At 45.2% G+C, this 16,250-nt stretch overlaps 2 protein-coding genes across 5 annotated transcripts in view; one reads left to right on the top strand and one right to left on the bottom strand.

Moving 5' to 3' along the window:
• The window catches only part of WDFY4 (WDFY family member 4), a 323,059-nt gene that overhangs the window by 241,014 nt on the left and 65,795 nt on the right, over positions 1-16,250 (top strand). For all 3 annotated transcript variants that reach the window (XM_019655081.1, XM_019655082.1, XM_019655080.1), the window contains exons 45-47: positions 1,396-1,516; positions 4,088-4,173; positions 5,677-5,739. In XM_019655081.1, the coding sequence (XP_019510626.1) occupies positions 1,396-1,516; positions 4,088-4,173; positions 5,677-5,739 (270 nt within the window). The remainder of the gene's footprint in view (positions 1-1,395; positions 1,517-4,087; positions 4,174-5,676; positions 5,740-16,250) is intronic.
• LRRC18 (leucine rich repeat containing 18) overlaps positions 11,270-16,250 on the bottom strand; it is a 22,300-nt gene continuing 17,319 nt past the window's right edge. For both annotated transcript variants that reach the window (XM_019655084.1, XM_019655085.1), the window contains exons 2-3: positions 15,008-15,866; positions 11,270-11,818 (exon numbers count right to left, since the gene is read on the bottom strand). In XM_019655084.1, the coding sequence (XP_019510629.1) occupies positions 11,797-11,818; positions 15,008-15,771 (786 nt within the window). In that variant the 5' untranslated portion in view covers positions 15,772-15,866 and the 3' untranslated portion in view covers positions 11,270-11,796. The remainder of the gene's footprint in view (positions 11,819-15,007; positions 15,867-16,250) is intronic.

Raw genomic sequence — 16,250 nt, 5'->3', positions numbered from 1 at the left:
TTGTCCTAAGAAGGGGCAGGAGGAGCTTCCAAGGGCTGATGCCCACATCCTTGAGGTCTGGCTGTGCAGGGGGCTGAGCAGTCAGCTCAGGCTGCATCCCCCATGGGTGGCCTTCCCTTCTACCTAGCAGTGAATTCCTCATAATGCGCAGGTCCAAGCTCTTAGCACTGCAGGTGCCAGGCCACCACCCTGGCTATTGATTGAAGTCCTGCTGGCCTGAGTGAGGGCCTGATCTTTTTCTCAGAAGCATGGTGAGGAGGCCCCATGCATGGCCTGCCCTGCCTGCTGGCCAGAGAAGGTTGCACTTGGAGTAGGGATGGGGAGGAGGTGAAACAGCCTTCTCACCCATTCCGCCACTTTGCACTGGTGTGGGGCTCTTTCAGCTCTTGGTTCTTTGGATCCATGATGGGCACACAAGACTTCTTGGAGACTGAGGTGCTCGGGAGGCCCTGTATCTCTCAGGTCCTAAAAGGGTATGTTATCAGAATATCTGTGATCATGTACACAGTCTAAATATACCACATAACTCAGATGTTCAGAAATGTATCTGTCCAGCACTGAAATCATGTTTATTTCTCAAATCCCCTTTGTACTGGTGGTGAAAATTTTATCTGGTTACCTAAAGGCATTTCAGTTACATCCAGTACAGAAATTGTTCTGTTTGGTATAAATACTTATCAAATTCATGATTCTTGCTTTTCCTCCTCTCCCGTTCCTCCTAAGGGGAGTCATTCTGACCTATGGGAGAGGCATCTGGCCAGGCCTCAGCCACCATGTTGCTGGTTCCTGGCTCTGGGCATATGCTATAGGGGCCACGACTGAGGCTGTGGTCACTGTTTCTCAGCCCATCGGCATCTCAGCCCTGCTGCACACCCCCTTTAGTGGTTCAGGGATTCTCTGCCACTTTCTCCCGTGCTATACTAGATGCCACTCCAATGTGGTGGGTTCTCCCCCAGGCCCCTGAGGCCATGCTGAACAACAGGCTTTCTTAATGCGTCTCATCATCTTTCTGCACTATGTCCCAGGGACCAAAATTTCTCCAAACATGACTAGGGTATCTCTTTCACTCTTCCCCCACTTTCTCCCTCATTTTTGATCACTCTACCCAGAGAGACTTCTCACATGCATGCACCACACCGTATGGCACTGTCTATCCTGGAGGCTGTCCCCTTGCCTTGCTGTCCCTCACCTTGTGAGCCTGATGCCCCATCCTACTCCCCAGGGCAGGGTTGATGAGGACAGGTGCTCAGGGTTTACCAGGTCAGTGGGTGCTGGCACCCTGGTCAGCAGTGACCGTAGGACCCAGAACCCCAGAAATTCAGACAGGGCTGTGGGACAGGAAGGGAGACAAGTCTACCAGACACCCTCTCACTGCACATCTTACTTCCTTTTCAGCATCAGCGACCCATTCATTTTCAACCTGTGCAGCAAAGACAGGTCCTGCGACCATTACTCGTGCCAGCGCCACAGCTATGGTGACCTCAGGGAGCTCCATCAGGCACGCTTCCTCCTGCAGGTATGCCTAAGAGTAGGGCCATCTCTTCATGGGACAGGTGGTCTGGATGCCATAAACACCGCGTCTAAATGTGAGGGTCACACCTCCGTGACCCCCTTCGTGCCTGTGCATTGCCCTTTGAGACACACCTGTGTATTCCCCTGGCTTGTGTTGGGCCTGGTCCCTTGGTTCTAGGTTCTTACTTCTTCACTCCCTCCCCAGTCCCTGCCTTTCTCTCTCTTATTGTGTCATTTAGGATCCAGCCTCTTCAGGTTATTTTTCCCTTGACATGTCCCAGAGCTGCTTTGGGTATTCAGAGATGCAGGACAGGGCAGCTCCATTGCCTCAGGTCAGAGCTGATGATAGTTGAGTGCCAGTCTGCCCTCATCTGACCCCATGGACCCCCCTTAGCTGGCCGCAGTCCCTCCCATCTGCCCTCCCACAGCCTCACCTATCTCTCAGCTCTTGGTAATTTCCTGGGACAAGTGGTTTAGAGATCTCCTGATTGTCCCCTCCAACTAGGGTGCCATAGCCTCATCCAGGGCCTTCAAAGGCTCACCCAGGTGGTAAATAGAGCTGATTCCTTTCAGAGGCAGAGCTCTACTATCAGCTAGTCACAACCTATGAACTTCTGGCCTCTGACCAGCTCTCTCCCTCTCTCCACCCTCCACTCCTCTGTTTTTGCCTACAAAGGGTTGCTTCTCATTTTGCCTGACTTCACTGCGCTTCTTTACAAGGAGATGAGTTAGAAGGGGACGAGGTGAAAGGTGCTGCCCTGAAGGTTCCAGGCAGTGCAGCTAGCATGGGCCTAGTCTCAAACACGGCTCTGCCACCTTGGCACAACTGGGCACATCTCCCTCCAGTAAACAGGGGACCGTACCTTGTCTTTTCTGTCATTACATATATAGCATTTAGCACATGTTTTGGCATGTATTAACAATAATTTTTAAATCACTGTATATCTACCTTACAGCTTTTATATAGTAGCAAATAGGTATCAGTAAATGAGCTTCTTTCCCCCCAGTAAATGGTGATTGTTTCCAGATGGCTGGCTAGCCTGAGAGTGGTGGAAGCCAGAAGTCTGAGTGGGCATGGTGTGCACAGCCAGGTAGGGCGTAAGAGCTCTGTGAGCAAGGCCACCATTTGTCCAGCCCTGGGTTCTCCCAGGAGAAAGTCTGAGCCTGGGTACTTCAGGTTGCTGGGGCAAGACATAGCCTCACTAGATTGTATAGTCATCATCTACTGGCACATTATTTATATTTCTATTTATAGAAAAAAAGCCAAGGCTCTCATGTGCATCTGTAGAGGAGAGGGGGTTTGTATTATCATTATAAATGCTTTCCCTCTGCTCAGGAGCCCAGTGAACTTTGAGAACTCACTTCCAGCCAGGTAGAAGCAGGACCTGACTCTGTTGTTGGATGCAGCACCTCATCTCTGAGTCTGACTCTGACCCACCACATTTGTCCCTCCATGCCCAGGCATCATCCCTCCTAGCCCCCTCCCTCCAGTCCTGGGAATTGTCTCCCTGACCCCATCTCATCCCAGATGTGGACTCACTCTGGCCTATTCCAAACCTATTATTTATATAGTGTAGATTAGAAGGAAGGGAGAGGGGGAGGGCAAGGGGGAAGGAAAAAGAAAGGAAATCATGTGGACGTCATTTAGGCATTAAGAAAATACCCTTGAAACAACTCTGTTGTGTCAGCATGGCCACATCACGTGGCTCAGCAAAATGGGCTTAGCAAAGCACCCTGTGCCTACATATCTGTAGATTGGCATACAGTGCTGTCCTGATGAGGAGTGACATCCACCCAAGCAGCTCTCCTAGTGTTTCTGGTTAGATGACCCTTTGGTTCAGGAAACCAAACCCTGGGCCTGGAAGTGAAAGTGTCTGAAGGTTTCAAAGGTCACTTTCCTCCCTTTCCCAGCAACTTGCTTGTCCTGGGAATGGGGCTCTTGCTTCCTGCTTCATCCAAAGGAACTCTGAGGTCTGTTGCCCTCCTACCCATTCTGCAGAGACCCTGCTCATCACTGTCACCAAGGTCTTCGTATCCTCCTGTGGAAGGTCAGAAAGACTAACCAGAAAGGGTTGCCTGTGTTGACCTAATTTAAGAGATAAACTGAGGCAAGCTTGAATTAGCAGGAGTTGAGTTTATTCAGGAATAGCAGAGGAATTACAATTTGGGAAACGCTTGCTGTAGCAAACTACAGGCGAGTCCCTTGAAGGTTTGGGGCAGCTGTCTTCATGGGCAAGGAGCACAGAGAGGGAAATCCAGCCAGAGTCCAAGCAGTGAGTTCATTGGCTTGAGGGTAGGGAGGGATTCATGGCTGATGTTTATTGGTCAGGAGGTAAGTCTCCATCTTCTGTAAATCAGGCATTTACAGTAAACGAGCCTCTTGGTTCCTAAGTCCTGTTCTTCTGAAGAGGCACATGAGTGAGATTCTGCATTTTATATCCTCTGGTCCCATTTTAGATTGAAATCCTTTTACACCTGACACGAGACCCAAATGACCTACTGCCAGTGGCTCTGTTGCTGGGGGTGTTTCTGTTCCAAGAAACTTCAGGAGCAGTAAAAGTGTTTCTCTTTATAGGACATCGCCCTGGAGATCTTTTTCCGAAATGGAGATTCCAAGTTTCTTGTCTTCCACAATAGTGATCGGAGTAAGGCCTTCAAAAGGTAAGGGTTTGAAAACCCTCTTCTAAGGGAAACTGATGATGAGCTGAGAGCAGCTCTGTGCTCAGGAAACTTGTTCTCAACCCACAGTGAGCAGGATTTAAGTTAGACATAAGGAAGAACTTACTGACCCACAGAGCTGTTGAATTATGGAACAAACTATAAAGAAAGCTATAGAAGCACGTTTTCTAAATCCTGGGAAACAGGCTCCATCCCATGGACTGAAGTAGTTTAAGACAGTAATGACTTAAGGAAGAAAAAACTGTGCAGACACAACATATTTAAGAAACTGGCTGTTTAATGGGCCTTCCAGAATTTTCTGGCTTTGATTTTCTAATTTTCCAAGTAATTTTTTTTGGCTTCAGCTTTCTTTTAGAGCCCAGTTGCCCATTTTAGTTGTTCTAATTTTATATTTTATTGGAAAGAATCCCAAACACTGATTTTCACTTCTGCATGGAACATCTTTTTTCTTACAGAGAGAAGCCTGCTGTTTTAGTTTAACTTCTTTTTCTCCAAATATTAATCAATCTAAAAAAAGTTAAGCTAAAAATATTAATAGCAATGGTTATTTATTTTCATTGCAATTAAAGTTATAAATAAATAGAGATTTGCAGAGAATCTAGAAGGGACAGGAGACAAGGTAGGTTGATAGCCATAAACAGACCACACAGAATTTGGACCTGCAGAAGGGTGGTGATGCCCGCTTTCACTTTGGGCTGGAAGTTCTGAGGTGAGATTTGACATCCCTGACCTGAATGTCCCCGGCTACTCTGTGCTCAGAGGTTCTAGCCTTGCCTTCCTGTTGGTCCTGAGCAGTCACTGGCATGAGGACCAGCTCTAGGTCCAAAGGGCAGGGCCAGAGTGGATAAAAACAACTCCCGCAGAGAGGCTGTTAGTGCCCGCTCTGGGCATGCCTCCATTGACTGTGAGTGCCCCTTTGAGGTTCTTCTGAGGACTGCTGTTGTATCACCTCCTAAAATTGTCTTCTGGTCCCATTTTAGACCAAAGTAAAGAAGTAGACGAGCAATGCTGAACCTCCTATTCATGTTCCCTTATGATTTCTGGGTATTAAAGTTTTTCATGGTTAATCTAGAAGCCTTCTACATCTGGAGCTCAGGCAGTGAACGTTGCCTAACTGTGCCCTCCCCTGCTCAAGGGGCCTACAATTAAGATGGCATTTGTTCCCAGAGTACAACAGTGGTTTGTGAAACTGGCAATGGAAATGTCCAGTCCTGGCCCAGAGGAGGTATCTAAACCATGTAGTTTTTATTGTAACTATTGTTTTATTGTTATGATTGTTGTTATCAAGGCTAGAGTGTGCAATGCCAGGAGGTGCTGAGGGGTGCCTCAGAGATACACGGAGGTCTGGTGTTTAAGAACTGGGGGCAGGATGGGGCTGGAGGGGCAAGAATGGACCCAGCCTCCTAGCTGGCTCTGCAAACGTGTTCCTTGTGGTAGAAGAGTCTTGCCTGTGCTGATAGAATGATCCTTTCCTTTTTTGTTTAGCTTCTGCTCTTTCCAACCCAGCTTGAAGGGGAAAACTGTATCGGAGGACCCCCTCAATCTAAGGTAACGGTATGGGGAGGAGTCCAGCCATGCTCTCTGGGCATGGTGCTGCCTCACTTTGATTGTCTTCATTTGCTTGATCCTACTGTAAAGTTGTCATGCAAAGAACATGCCAGTTTGCCTTCCCCTTTATTGATCTCTCTCCCATCCCATGCTCCCTCATCCTGCTCCTGGAGTTCCTTCTTCCAATTATACCTCTACAAACAGACTGGAAGTTCCACATGCTCTGTGGCTTTTCAGACCAAAATGGCAGGAAGCAGTCCTCTACCTGTAGTGGGGTGGGGGCAGGTTGCCAAGGAAGTTTCAACCGAGGCCCAGCATTGGCGTTGGGTCCTCAGGTGGGGCTGTGAAAAATCCCACATCTGCCTTTCCTATACAAGACTTTTGGAAAGCTCAGAAGCTAAATTAATGTATGGTGATGGGAGAATCAGATTTAATTTATGAATTTAAGATATGGAGTGTCTTTCCCAGGGAATGAAATGCTCACAGCCCCTTCCCAAGGTTCCCCTTTACAAGTACCCAGTTCTCCAGAAGGCCAATTCAGGATCAGTAGGTGCTTTAGTTTCTATTAGAAATGAGAGTAGAAGAAGGTAGTTGCTGGTTTTCTCCAGGAGTGTGTGGGGGTATAGGGTGGGCAGAGTTGATGAAAAATATCCAGCCTACGAGAAAATTTATAAGAGTTTATTACTGACAAGAATTCCTGGGAAGCAAAATCTCAATGGATTGAGACAATGCTCTAGAAAATTGCCATTTTGCAACTTGTGTTATACATTAGAATCAAAGGAGAAAGGTTATATGATATCCATTGGTTTTAGATTAAGGGGGTGGGAGAAAGCAAAGCAGGGAAATCTCTGGGACTGGATAAAAAGTAAAATGGAGAGAAACACTTCTTTTACATTGGTGGGTACAGCATAATTAATAGCATTTTACAGCACATAGAGATAGTATTTGGGGAACAAGATAACAATGAGGGACTTTGTAGATTCCTGCTCTGGTGTGGAGGGTTGTAACCCCCCCCCAACCCCCCAGGGGGGTCTGGAGAAAGAGATTACTCTGATATTGCAAGGGCATGTTATCTTAGATGCAAAAAGAAGACAGACAGCCTTAAGGTAAAGATTGACCTTTGTCAAGGAAGCTACAGGCCAAGGATGTGACTTCCAGCCATGGCCCACCTTTGTTAGGAATTTTTATGTTCACACCAAGCTCTGTGGTTATTTTCAGTCTCCTGAGCTTGTCAGGTTTAACATGTGGCCCCTTTTCCATTCACAGCATGAAGGATGTCACCAGGAGTGGAATTCAAAATATTTGTATTGATTATGTAATGGGGACCACCAAGTCATTCAAAATTATTATCAGTAGTTTATATGTTGTGTTTGCTGCTTGACAGAGCAACAAGCAAAATACCAAAATCTTTCCTATCTTTATGAGTTTAAATTTTCATGAGGAAAATAGGAAACAATTTAAATGAGTGACATACAAAGCATATTAGATAATAAGTACAAAAAGTGAAGTAAATAGAGGTGGGGATTGATCTTAGACGGGTGGTAAGGGAAGCCCTCACCAAGACTCTTGAATTAAGATTTGACCAAAGTGAGGAAACAAGTTGTATAGGTAACTGGGAAAGAGCGTTTCAGGCCAAGGGAAGAGCAGAGCAAATGACCCAGGGGTAGTGTGGTGGTCTGGGCTGGGGCCAGAGTGGTTGTGGGCAGGGAGTCAGTGGGAGGAGATAATGGAGCTAGTCCATACAAGCCTTGGGGGCTAACATAATGACATTGGGGTTTCCTCTGAATAATGGGGTGTATTGGAGGAATGGTGTGACTAACATATTTTAAAAGACTTACCTGGCTGCTGTGTAGAGAACTGACTGCAGTGGGACAAAGGCAGAGCTGTGAGGCTGGTTAGGAGGCTTTGCAATGACCCAGGTGAGAGAAGACGGCTTGGAACCAGGGGGTGGCTGAAAAGACCCTGTGATCTGCTCAGGTTAGGGACATATTTTGAAGGTACATCTGATGGGATTTGTTGACAAATCAAGTGTGGAATATGTGTGTGTGAGAGAAAGGACTTAAGGATAAGACAAGCATTTAGGTTTCAGCAATTGGAAAATGAAATGGAGAAGAGCACAGGAAAAACTGCTTTGGGGGTGTGGTGATGTCAGGAGCTTCGTTTTCGACATGGTAACTTGGAGGTGCCTGCCAGACATCCAGGTGATATCATGTCAGCCATTGGTTATATGAATCCGGAGCTCATGGAGAGGTCCAGGTGAGAGGTAAATTTGGAATCGTATTTAAAGCATGAAACTGGATAAGATCACCACGAGAATAAAGGAACATGAACAGCAGGTTTTAGGATTGTGCCCTGGGGCATACCAACCTTTAGGAGTTAAGATCCTGGGGAGGAGCCAGCAGAAGAGACTGAGAAGTTGCATCCAGAAAGGCAGGAGGCACTGCCCGTGTAGAAGGTGTCCTCCGGGACAGGTAGTGTTTCAAGGAATGAGGGGTCAACTGTGTTGATGGTCGTGTTGTTGGTAAGCCAAGTAAGATAAGAACTGAACAATGACCATTGAACATTGTTTGCAACATGGGGCTCACTGATGACCTTCAAAAGAGTGACTGTCAGCAGAAGCTCCCTGTTGTGCCAGGCAGTAACCCTTTAGTTGGCAGATTGTGGAGAAGTCCAGGACATACCTGGTGATGGTCTTAGGGGGCCTGGGCAGCAGGGGGCCACCAGAAGTGGAGTAGCTGTTTACTAACTGGAATGGGTATATTTTAATAGTTGTAACAATGGTACAACTATAATTGTGCATATAAGTTTAATATTAGCCCTGGTGATCTCATATTGTTTATGTTTCATATAAGCCTTAATCTCCACACTTGGATTTCTCTGCAACATTTCAGTGCAAGTGGTAGGAAGCCATTTCAAACTCACTGAAGCTAAAAAGAAGATTCATCACCTCGCATACCTGAAGGCCAAAAAAGGTCTGGCTCCAGGCATGCTGAACCTGTGGGCTCAGTGAGTCCTCAGAACACTGGCTCTCCATCTCATATGAAGATTTCCCATGGGTTGGCTTGGTTCTCAGCAGGCTCTCTCAGCATAAGGGTATCCACACCCCCAATATCTCCAGGCTGATAACCAATCACATAGGAATTCCACAACACAAGGAATGCCCTGTCCCAGTAATTTTAGCAAAAATCCCCAAAGTGATTTTCATTTGCCCAAGTTTGATTAGAGCCCAGAACAAATCAAGTGCTTTCATAGGCCAAGTTGGGGTCATGTGCCCATCCACCTCTGAGAGTGGGGTCAGTCTCACCCAATAACATAGACCACATTGAGGGGAGGGAGGTTCCCCAAGAGAATTAAGGTTCTGTTATCAAAAGAAGGGTTGCATACTGAGGTGTCGGCAAAAGCAGATGGCCAGGCTCTGCTCCCGGCAGAGCTCCCCAGGCACCACAGCATTCATGAGCTGTGTGTCCATTTTCTCTCCCTGAAACTCCTTTCTCCTTGCATCAACGTAGAGCACAAGTCACTTCACTGAACCCCATTTTCCTCTGCAGATCACCCTCTTATAAATGTATTATATGTGTAATATCACTCAGTGGTCATGTATCAGTCCCCACAGCTCTGAATGCAGAAATGGCTGAGGGGCTTCCACTCCTCATCACCTTTAAATCCCAGCCCTGGTGCAAGGGGGGGGGGCGGCGGCCTTGTAGAGACTATACAACTCAGACCCAGGGTCCGCAGCAGAAGCATGGCACCAGAGGTGAACTAAATGACCTGGTGGGATGACTGATGCCCCAGGATGCAGGAGCTTTCACATGCCTGGCTCGAGCGACTACAGGTCGGGGGGCCTGTGACCTACAGTGAGCTCCTCCAGGGTTGTGCTCAGACCTTGGTTTTGGGGCCTACCTGTGTTACTCTGCCATTGTTGCTCCTGTATTCTCTGAGCTTTATCCTTAGCTGTGGCCATTTCTAGGCAGAAGCCTAAATTAAGCCCCACTCAGCACCAAGCTTGGCCCTTTGTCCTTTCAGCTCCACTCAGTCACATTGCTGCCATTGGATAGGGACAGAGGAGCAAAACCCCAGAACCGTGAAGGGAGAAATTTGCTGGTTCAAGATCCCCCCACCCACTTGCTATGTGTGCCCAGCCACCTACAGAAAACCTGGGATATGAACAGAGGAGGCAGGCATTTTCTTTTATTTTAGAAACTTGGTCAGGAATCTTCTAAGAGGCCATCCACAATGGATAATTTAGATTAGTCTGGTGAACTGAGGTAAAGTTGCTATTTCTCCTGAAATGCCTTCACTCTTCGTGACGGTTGAGGAGCTTAAAGCTTGCCATGATTACTCATAAATTAGCCCTTGCCACATGGACAAGGGTCTGTTAATTGCTGCATCTCGGTTGTAAGATTGTTTCTAATTTTTTTATTTTTATTTTAAAATAAATGCATATTCACAGGAACTTGCAAAAATAATACATAGATTTCCCATGCAGCCTTCCTTTAATATCCCCCAGTGATTGCATCTTATGTGACTATAGTACAATTTAAAAACTGGGAGACTGACACTGGTACAGTATGTGTAGTTTTCTGTCATTGTATCACGTGTGTAGGTTTGTGTAACCACCACCAACAGCAATACACATGATTATTTTTATCACCGCACAGATATCTCTGGTGCTTCCACTTTGGGGTCATGTCCACCCTCTACCACCCTCATTTGCCTTAAAGCCTGGCAACCACTGATTTATTTGTCATTTCTGTCATTTTGTCATTTAGAGAATGTTCTCTAAATCATAGAGTATGTGGCTTTTGGAGATTGGCCTTTTTATTCAGAATAATGTCATTGAGATCCATCCTGGTTGTTGCATGTTTCAATAGTATGTTCCATTTTACTGCTGAGCAGTATTCCATGCAATGAATATATTACAGTTTGCGTAATCATTTGCCTGTTCAGGAAAATTTGGTTGTTTCTAGTTTGGAGCCACAATCTACAAATAGTCTACAAATAAAGACTATTCACATTTACCATGTTTCCCTGAAAATAAGACCTAGCCAGAGAATAAGCCCTAACATGATTCCTCCAGGATCTGGAGGGCATGCACCCCTCACATGAGGGTTTTATGACCTGTTTCAGGGAGAAGGGTACCTTTTCCACAAACTCCTTCAGCTTAAAATATTCAGTATGCCAAGGTGCCATATTTTGGCACCTAAAATCATGCTAAGGCTTATTTTCTGTCTAGGTCTTATTTTTGGGGAAACAGGGTAATATAATTATTAAAATGTTAGGACAGCAGTCTGGCATTTTGTTTTTTCCTATCTGTCCTTGTTGTTCATTCCTCTATTTTCATTTTCCTTCCTACTTGTGAATTACTGAAAGATTTGTTAAAATTCTAATTTGATTTATCTATAGTACTTTTAAGTACATTTCTCTGTATGAATTTTTTGTATAAATTTTAGTTGCTTGAGGTATTGTATTATATATACACAACTTATCACAGGCTTACATTATATATACATAACTTATTTAAGCTTGCCACAATTATTCATAAACTAGCACTTCACACATGGACAAGGATCTGTTTATTGCTGCATCTAGGTTGTAAGAGTGTTCTAATTTTTTTTAAATTTTAATATAATTACAGATTCACAGGAATTTGCAAAAAATAATACATAGAGTCCCCATGCAGCCTTCATTTAATGTCCCCCAATGATTGCATCTTATGTGGAGATTTTACCAGTTTGAGTGACCATAAGACTTTTATGTCTTAAAGTCCTCTTTTAAATCTTTCATTGTAATTTACATCTATTATTTTCCTAAGTATTTTTCTATATACGTTAAAAAAACACACCAAATATTTTCCAAAATTATTTTCACACATAAAAGATCTAAAGCAAAGAGAGACAAAGTGAATTTAAGAAGCAAGTCGGTCGCTTGGTCAGCACTGGAGAGCCTGGCTTCCAGAATGTTATGCTTGCCACTCTTTCTTCTAACTGAGGACTTTCTTCTTCAGACTTGTTTATTCTTGTTAGCTCATTAGTCTTCAAGTTTTTGCCATAAGCTACTCTAGGGAGATGTTGAGCGTATCCTGGGGATGGAAACACAAGAAGCTGAGGCAATTACTCCAAGTCACAGAGGCCAAACACAGCAGGGGCAGAGGTCACACAGTGGTCACCTAGGTTATACCAGGCTCTCAGAGAGGGTGGTGACTGGGTTAGTAGAATAGGGTTTTCATTCTATTTGAGGAAAGAGAAACCCTGAGGTTTTCCTATCAAGTGTTTTTAGGTTTAATACAACTTCCAGGAAGTAAGGATGACTGTGGTGCTTTAGAGTATGAAGGAGCATCAACATCATACCCTTCCCGGGACAGAAAAAGGAATAAAATGTAGATGATGTCTCCTAACTGACTTCTATCTCCAGTCTCTGCTTCATCCTACCTCCGGGTTTCCTGGCTAACAAGGTGTCTAACATAAATGTATCCTGTGTCAAATCAAAGCTGCCTGCCCATTAATTCTCAGTCCTGGTAAAGTTCAATGCACTTAAAACCCCTTCCTAAGACATGACTAGAAGAATGAGAGCATAATAAAGCACTTCGATCAAGGCTGGCAAGTAAATGATGAGCATGCCAACCACTCAGTTGGCAGCAGATCCAGGAGAGGCATCTGGAGGAGGGTTTTGAGGACAAGTCAGTGGGGGGAACTGGGCTGTGATGGGACTGAAGAGGGTAGAGGGGTAAATACATGGTCCAGTTCTTTCTAGGGGTGCAGGGAGATCTCTTTTCTTAATTCCTGTTCTTTGCTGATCTCTTTGAGTGATTAGGAAGGGAACACTAATTCTAAAGGAACTGTTTCAAGGGGGAGAAATGGAAATGGGCAGTATCCAAACAACTAGCCACCACTCTCTGGAGCCTGTGTCCCTGCATGGATTCTGTACTTGTTGGGTCAGAATGAAGTAATTTAAATAGCAAAAAGGCTGCCTTAAGGACATGTTCAAGGCCAAATATACTAATGGTGGCTCCGGGCATGACATTTCATCATGCACTTCATAGACATAGCTGCTCCATTCATCTTTGGAGCATTTTGAACATTAAATGAAGGGAAAAATGTAAAGGATAATACTCAGTGCTGGCAAGGGTGCTGTGAAACAGTTTCTCTAATATATTACTAGTAGATATGTAAATGTGTATAAAATTTATATAAACTATCTGATAACATGTATCAAAAATTATTTTTAAAAAACACACCCTTTAACCCAATATTTGCAATAATGCAGCTATACCAAGGAAATAATGCAGCATATTTAGAAAATCTTAATCATACAAGCTTTCATCACAAAACTGTTTCTGTTAGTGAAAAAATGGAAACAAATGCCCAACAGTAGCTTATAGTTGTGCATATCCATGTTTAACTACCTTGCAGATGTGTTAAATTATAGTTATTAAGACAATGTAACAACGTGGGTTTTGAAGCAACGGAAAGATGATGTGAATGCTATAATTTTAACTATGTATAAAAATATACACAGAAAAATAACTGGTGAGGAAATCTGTCAATATTATAGCTGGCTTACACTGTAGAATTGTGGGTACTTTATGCTGTTACATTTAAAACGATGGTGTGGTTTTGTTACTTTTCTAATGGGAAACATTTAATAAAGGGAAAACTGAAAAGGGAATTTTTAATCTATATCTTAGAGATACGATAATTTGTCACAGCTAAAAATCACAAAGGGAAATAAGCAGTGAGGAGTGAAGCAATGAAGAACGCTGTCCACTATGGTTTATAATGTGAAAAGGAGCGGTCTCTAGCGCAGGAGGCAGCAGGTCAGTCTTATAATGTGGAAAGGAAATAAGTTGGTCCCGCTGAACTCATGGATTTCTCTGTTTTTCTTCCATTGACTACTACAAAACTTTCCAACACAGAAAAATCTTGACTTAAAAAAAAAATTTAAGCTTTCCTAAAGATATCTCCCTTAATGCTTTCCTTTTAGGCAGTATGAAGATGTGAGTGAGTGGTACAGAGAAGGTTCTCTGCTATAGTGAGGACTGCCTCTGCCACTATTATTTCTGCCAGAAGATCTAGTATGAAGAGGGTCACTGTCCAAAGTCATGTTTCAGCTTTGAGATGCACCAAGTGCCAGTTCTAAGAGAGAACTGACTTCCATTGAGCACTTACTCTGTGTGCTATCTTCTGCTTTAGGTACACAATGACCCTTGGAGTTGGGGGGCTGTATTATTCCCAGTTTACAGATGAGGGAACCAAAGCTAAGTAAGACGCCAGGGAGACGGCAAGCAAGGAGAGCTGCCAGGAACCTGGATCTGGCCAACTGCAGAGTCTTTGACTGTCTCTCTGACAGGTCAGCCCTGCACACCACATGGCCCTGATCTCCTAATGCCTGCAGACAATGACGTTCTGCCCAGTCTTCCTCCAATGGGTCTTCCCTACAGGCTGACCAGGGCAAGCCAAGCTTTCCCCCATTGGACACAGTCCCCACACCTAGCACAGCGACTCGGAGGGTATTTATTCATTAACTGTATTTATTCATTTGACTGTACCGACTCACACCTGCACCCATCCCTTCATTACTCCCACAAGAGTTTGGAAAGGCACTGGATAAAATATGATGGGAGTGCAAACTCATTCATTCACAGCCAGTCAAGGGCTTGCAGGTTGAGTCTAAAGAGAGATCCTAGAGCAATGTGGAAGCACAGATAAAAAAAGTATATAGCACTGCTATGAGCCCAAGATGTTACTGCCAATACTCAGTAATATCTGCCTATCTCTGTGGCCCAGTTTTGTCCCCTTTTCAAGACTGAATGTTCTTTTGCCCTCCTACCAACCCATGCTCTGAGATTCCGGACCTTTGAAGCTCTGACCCAAAGCATTTCCACAGAACAAGTTCCATGTTTAGGAGCTGGAAGTTCGTCCTGAAATGCATGAAAGTGAGACTAAGGGTGTGCTGACAATGTTAGTGCCTGGGCCATGGGCTGTAAGCTGGAACAGAAGTGAGCTGGGTGGTATTTTCCTGACTCACTATGCCTGTATGTGTGAGTATGTGCATGCAGAGAAGAGAGAAGTGTGTGGAATGGCAAAGAACTAAAAGACCTTCAGTCAATAAAGCCACAAGCCAAGAAGGTAGGGAAAGGTATTTTATGAGCTTGGCTGGAAAAACTATTGCAGCAATGGGATAGTCTCTCAGGTGTCTGTGGATGCAGCCCATCGCCACCTTCCCTCCCTCCCTTTGCCCTCTCCACCTCAGAATCAGGGTCCCAGGTCACCTCCAATCTTCCTGGGACTCCTTGGCCATTGAGTTGGGTGAGACGAAGCTGGAAAAGATGGGCTTTCTTGGTGTCATCATGGGCACAGTCTTGATCCTGTTCAGCTTGTCGCGGGCCTGTTGGCATTTTTTCAGGCAAGATGCACACAGATCCTTTGCCTCCACTAGGTATAAGTTCTCCAGCCTCTTGATGGAATCCACAAACACATCTGGCCCCTCTCCCTTGGGAAAGGGGTTTCGCTTTGTGTTGAGCTTTTTCAGCTTGGGGAGTTTGGAGATGCTGTTGGGGATGGTGTTGAGCAGGTTGTCATGGAGCCCCACCTCATGCAGCTCCTTCAGAGCACCGAGCGTGGTGGGCACACTCTCCAGGTGGTTCAAGCCTAAGTTCACAGTGCGGATGTTCTTGAGCTGGTTGAGCTCCACAGGCAGCCCGCTGGTGGTCAGCCTGTTGTTGCTGACATTGAGGTAAAGCAGAGTGGTCATCTGGCCGATGGACTCGGGGAGCTTGTCGATGTAGTTGCTGTGCAGGTCCAGCCACCGCAGGTTCTGAAACCTGGAGATAGAATCAGGGATCTTCCTGATCATATTCCGGCTAAGGTCGAGCTCATCTACATCATTGAGTCTGAGAATACACTTGGGGAAGGTGGTAATTCCCATCTTGCTCAAATCAAGGCGTCTTCTGCCATCGAATGTGACTTTGATACAATTCTTGGCTACACTGAGGGTGATCTTCTTGCCCTTGGGACCCTTCCCACCCTTGACCATGTTCTTTAGTGAGGCAGTATGTTTGAAGTCTGTTGTTCTGACTGTTGGTGATCACTTTGAGGAAAACATCACATGAAACTGCTAAAAGGTAGATTCTGATGAGAAGAGAAAAAATATCAAGTTAGGAGATGACATGAGGGTCCTGGACTACCCCCAAATCATTATGCTTAGTTCTGTAATGGTTTAAAAGGAAATCAGAGAGTGGAGACACTAAGGCATCAGCAGAAGTAACCTAGCCAAGACCTTCAGCACATTAAATGCCGTCTTCAGACCTCAGTGTTCCCAGGTGTAAATGGGAGGTGCTGGGTTGGCCTGAAGGGTGCTCCGGGTGCCCCTCTTGGTGCCATCCCCTGACTTATGAATCTCTCCATTGTCCTGGGCTTTCACATATACCCACCTCCCCCTGCCCAGGAGTGTGCATGTGTGTGTGCGTGCATGCGTGTGTGTGTGTGTGTGTGTGAGAGAGAGAGAGAGAGAGA

The sequence above is a fragment of the Hipposideros armiger genome, unplaced genomic scaffold, assembly GCF_001890085.2.
Source record: "Hipposideros armiger isolate ML-2016 unplaced genomic scaffold, ASM189008v1 scaffold_235, whole genome shotgun sequence".
In the NCBI taxonomy this organism is placed as follows: Eukaryota; Metazoa; Chordata; class Mammalia; order Chiroptera; family Hipposideridae; genus Hipposideros; species Hipposideros armiger.
This window is presented reverse-complemented; position numbering and strand designations above follow the sequence as displayed.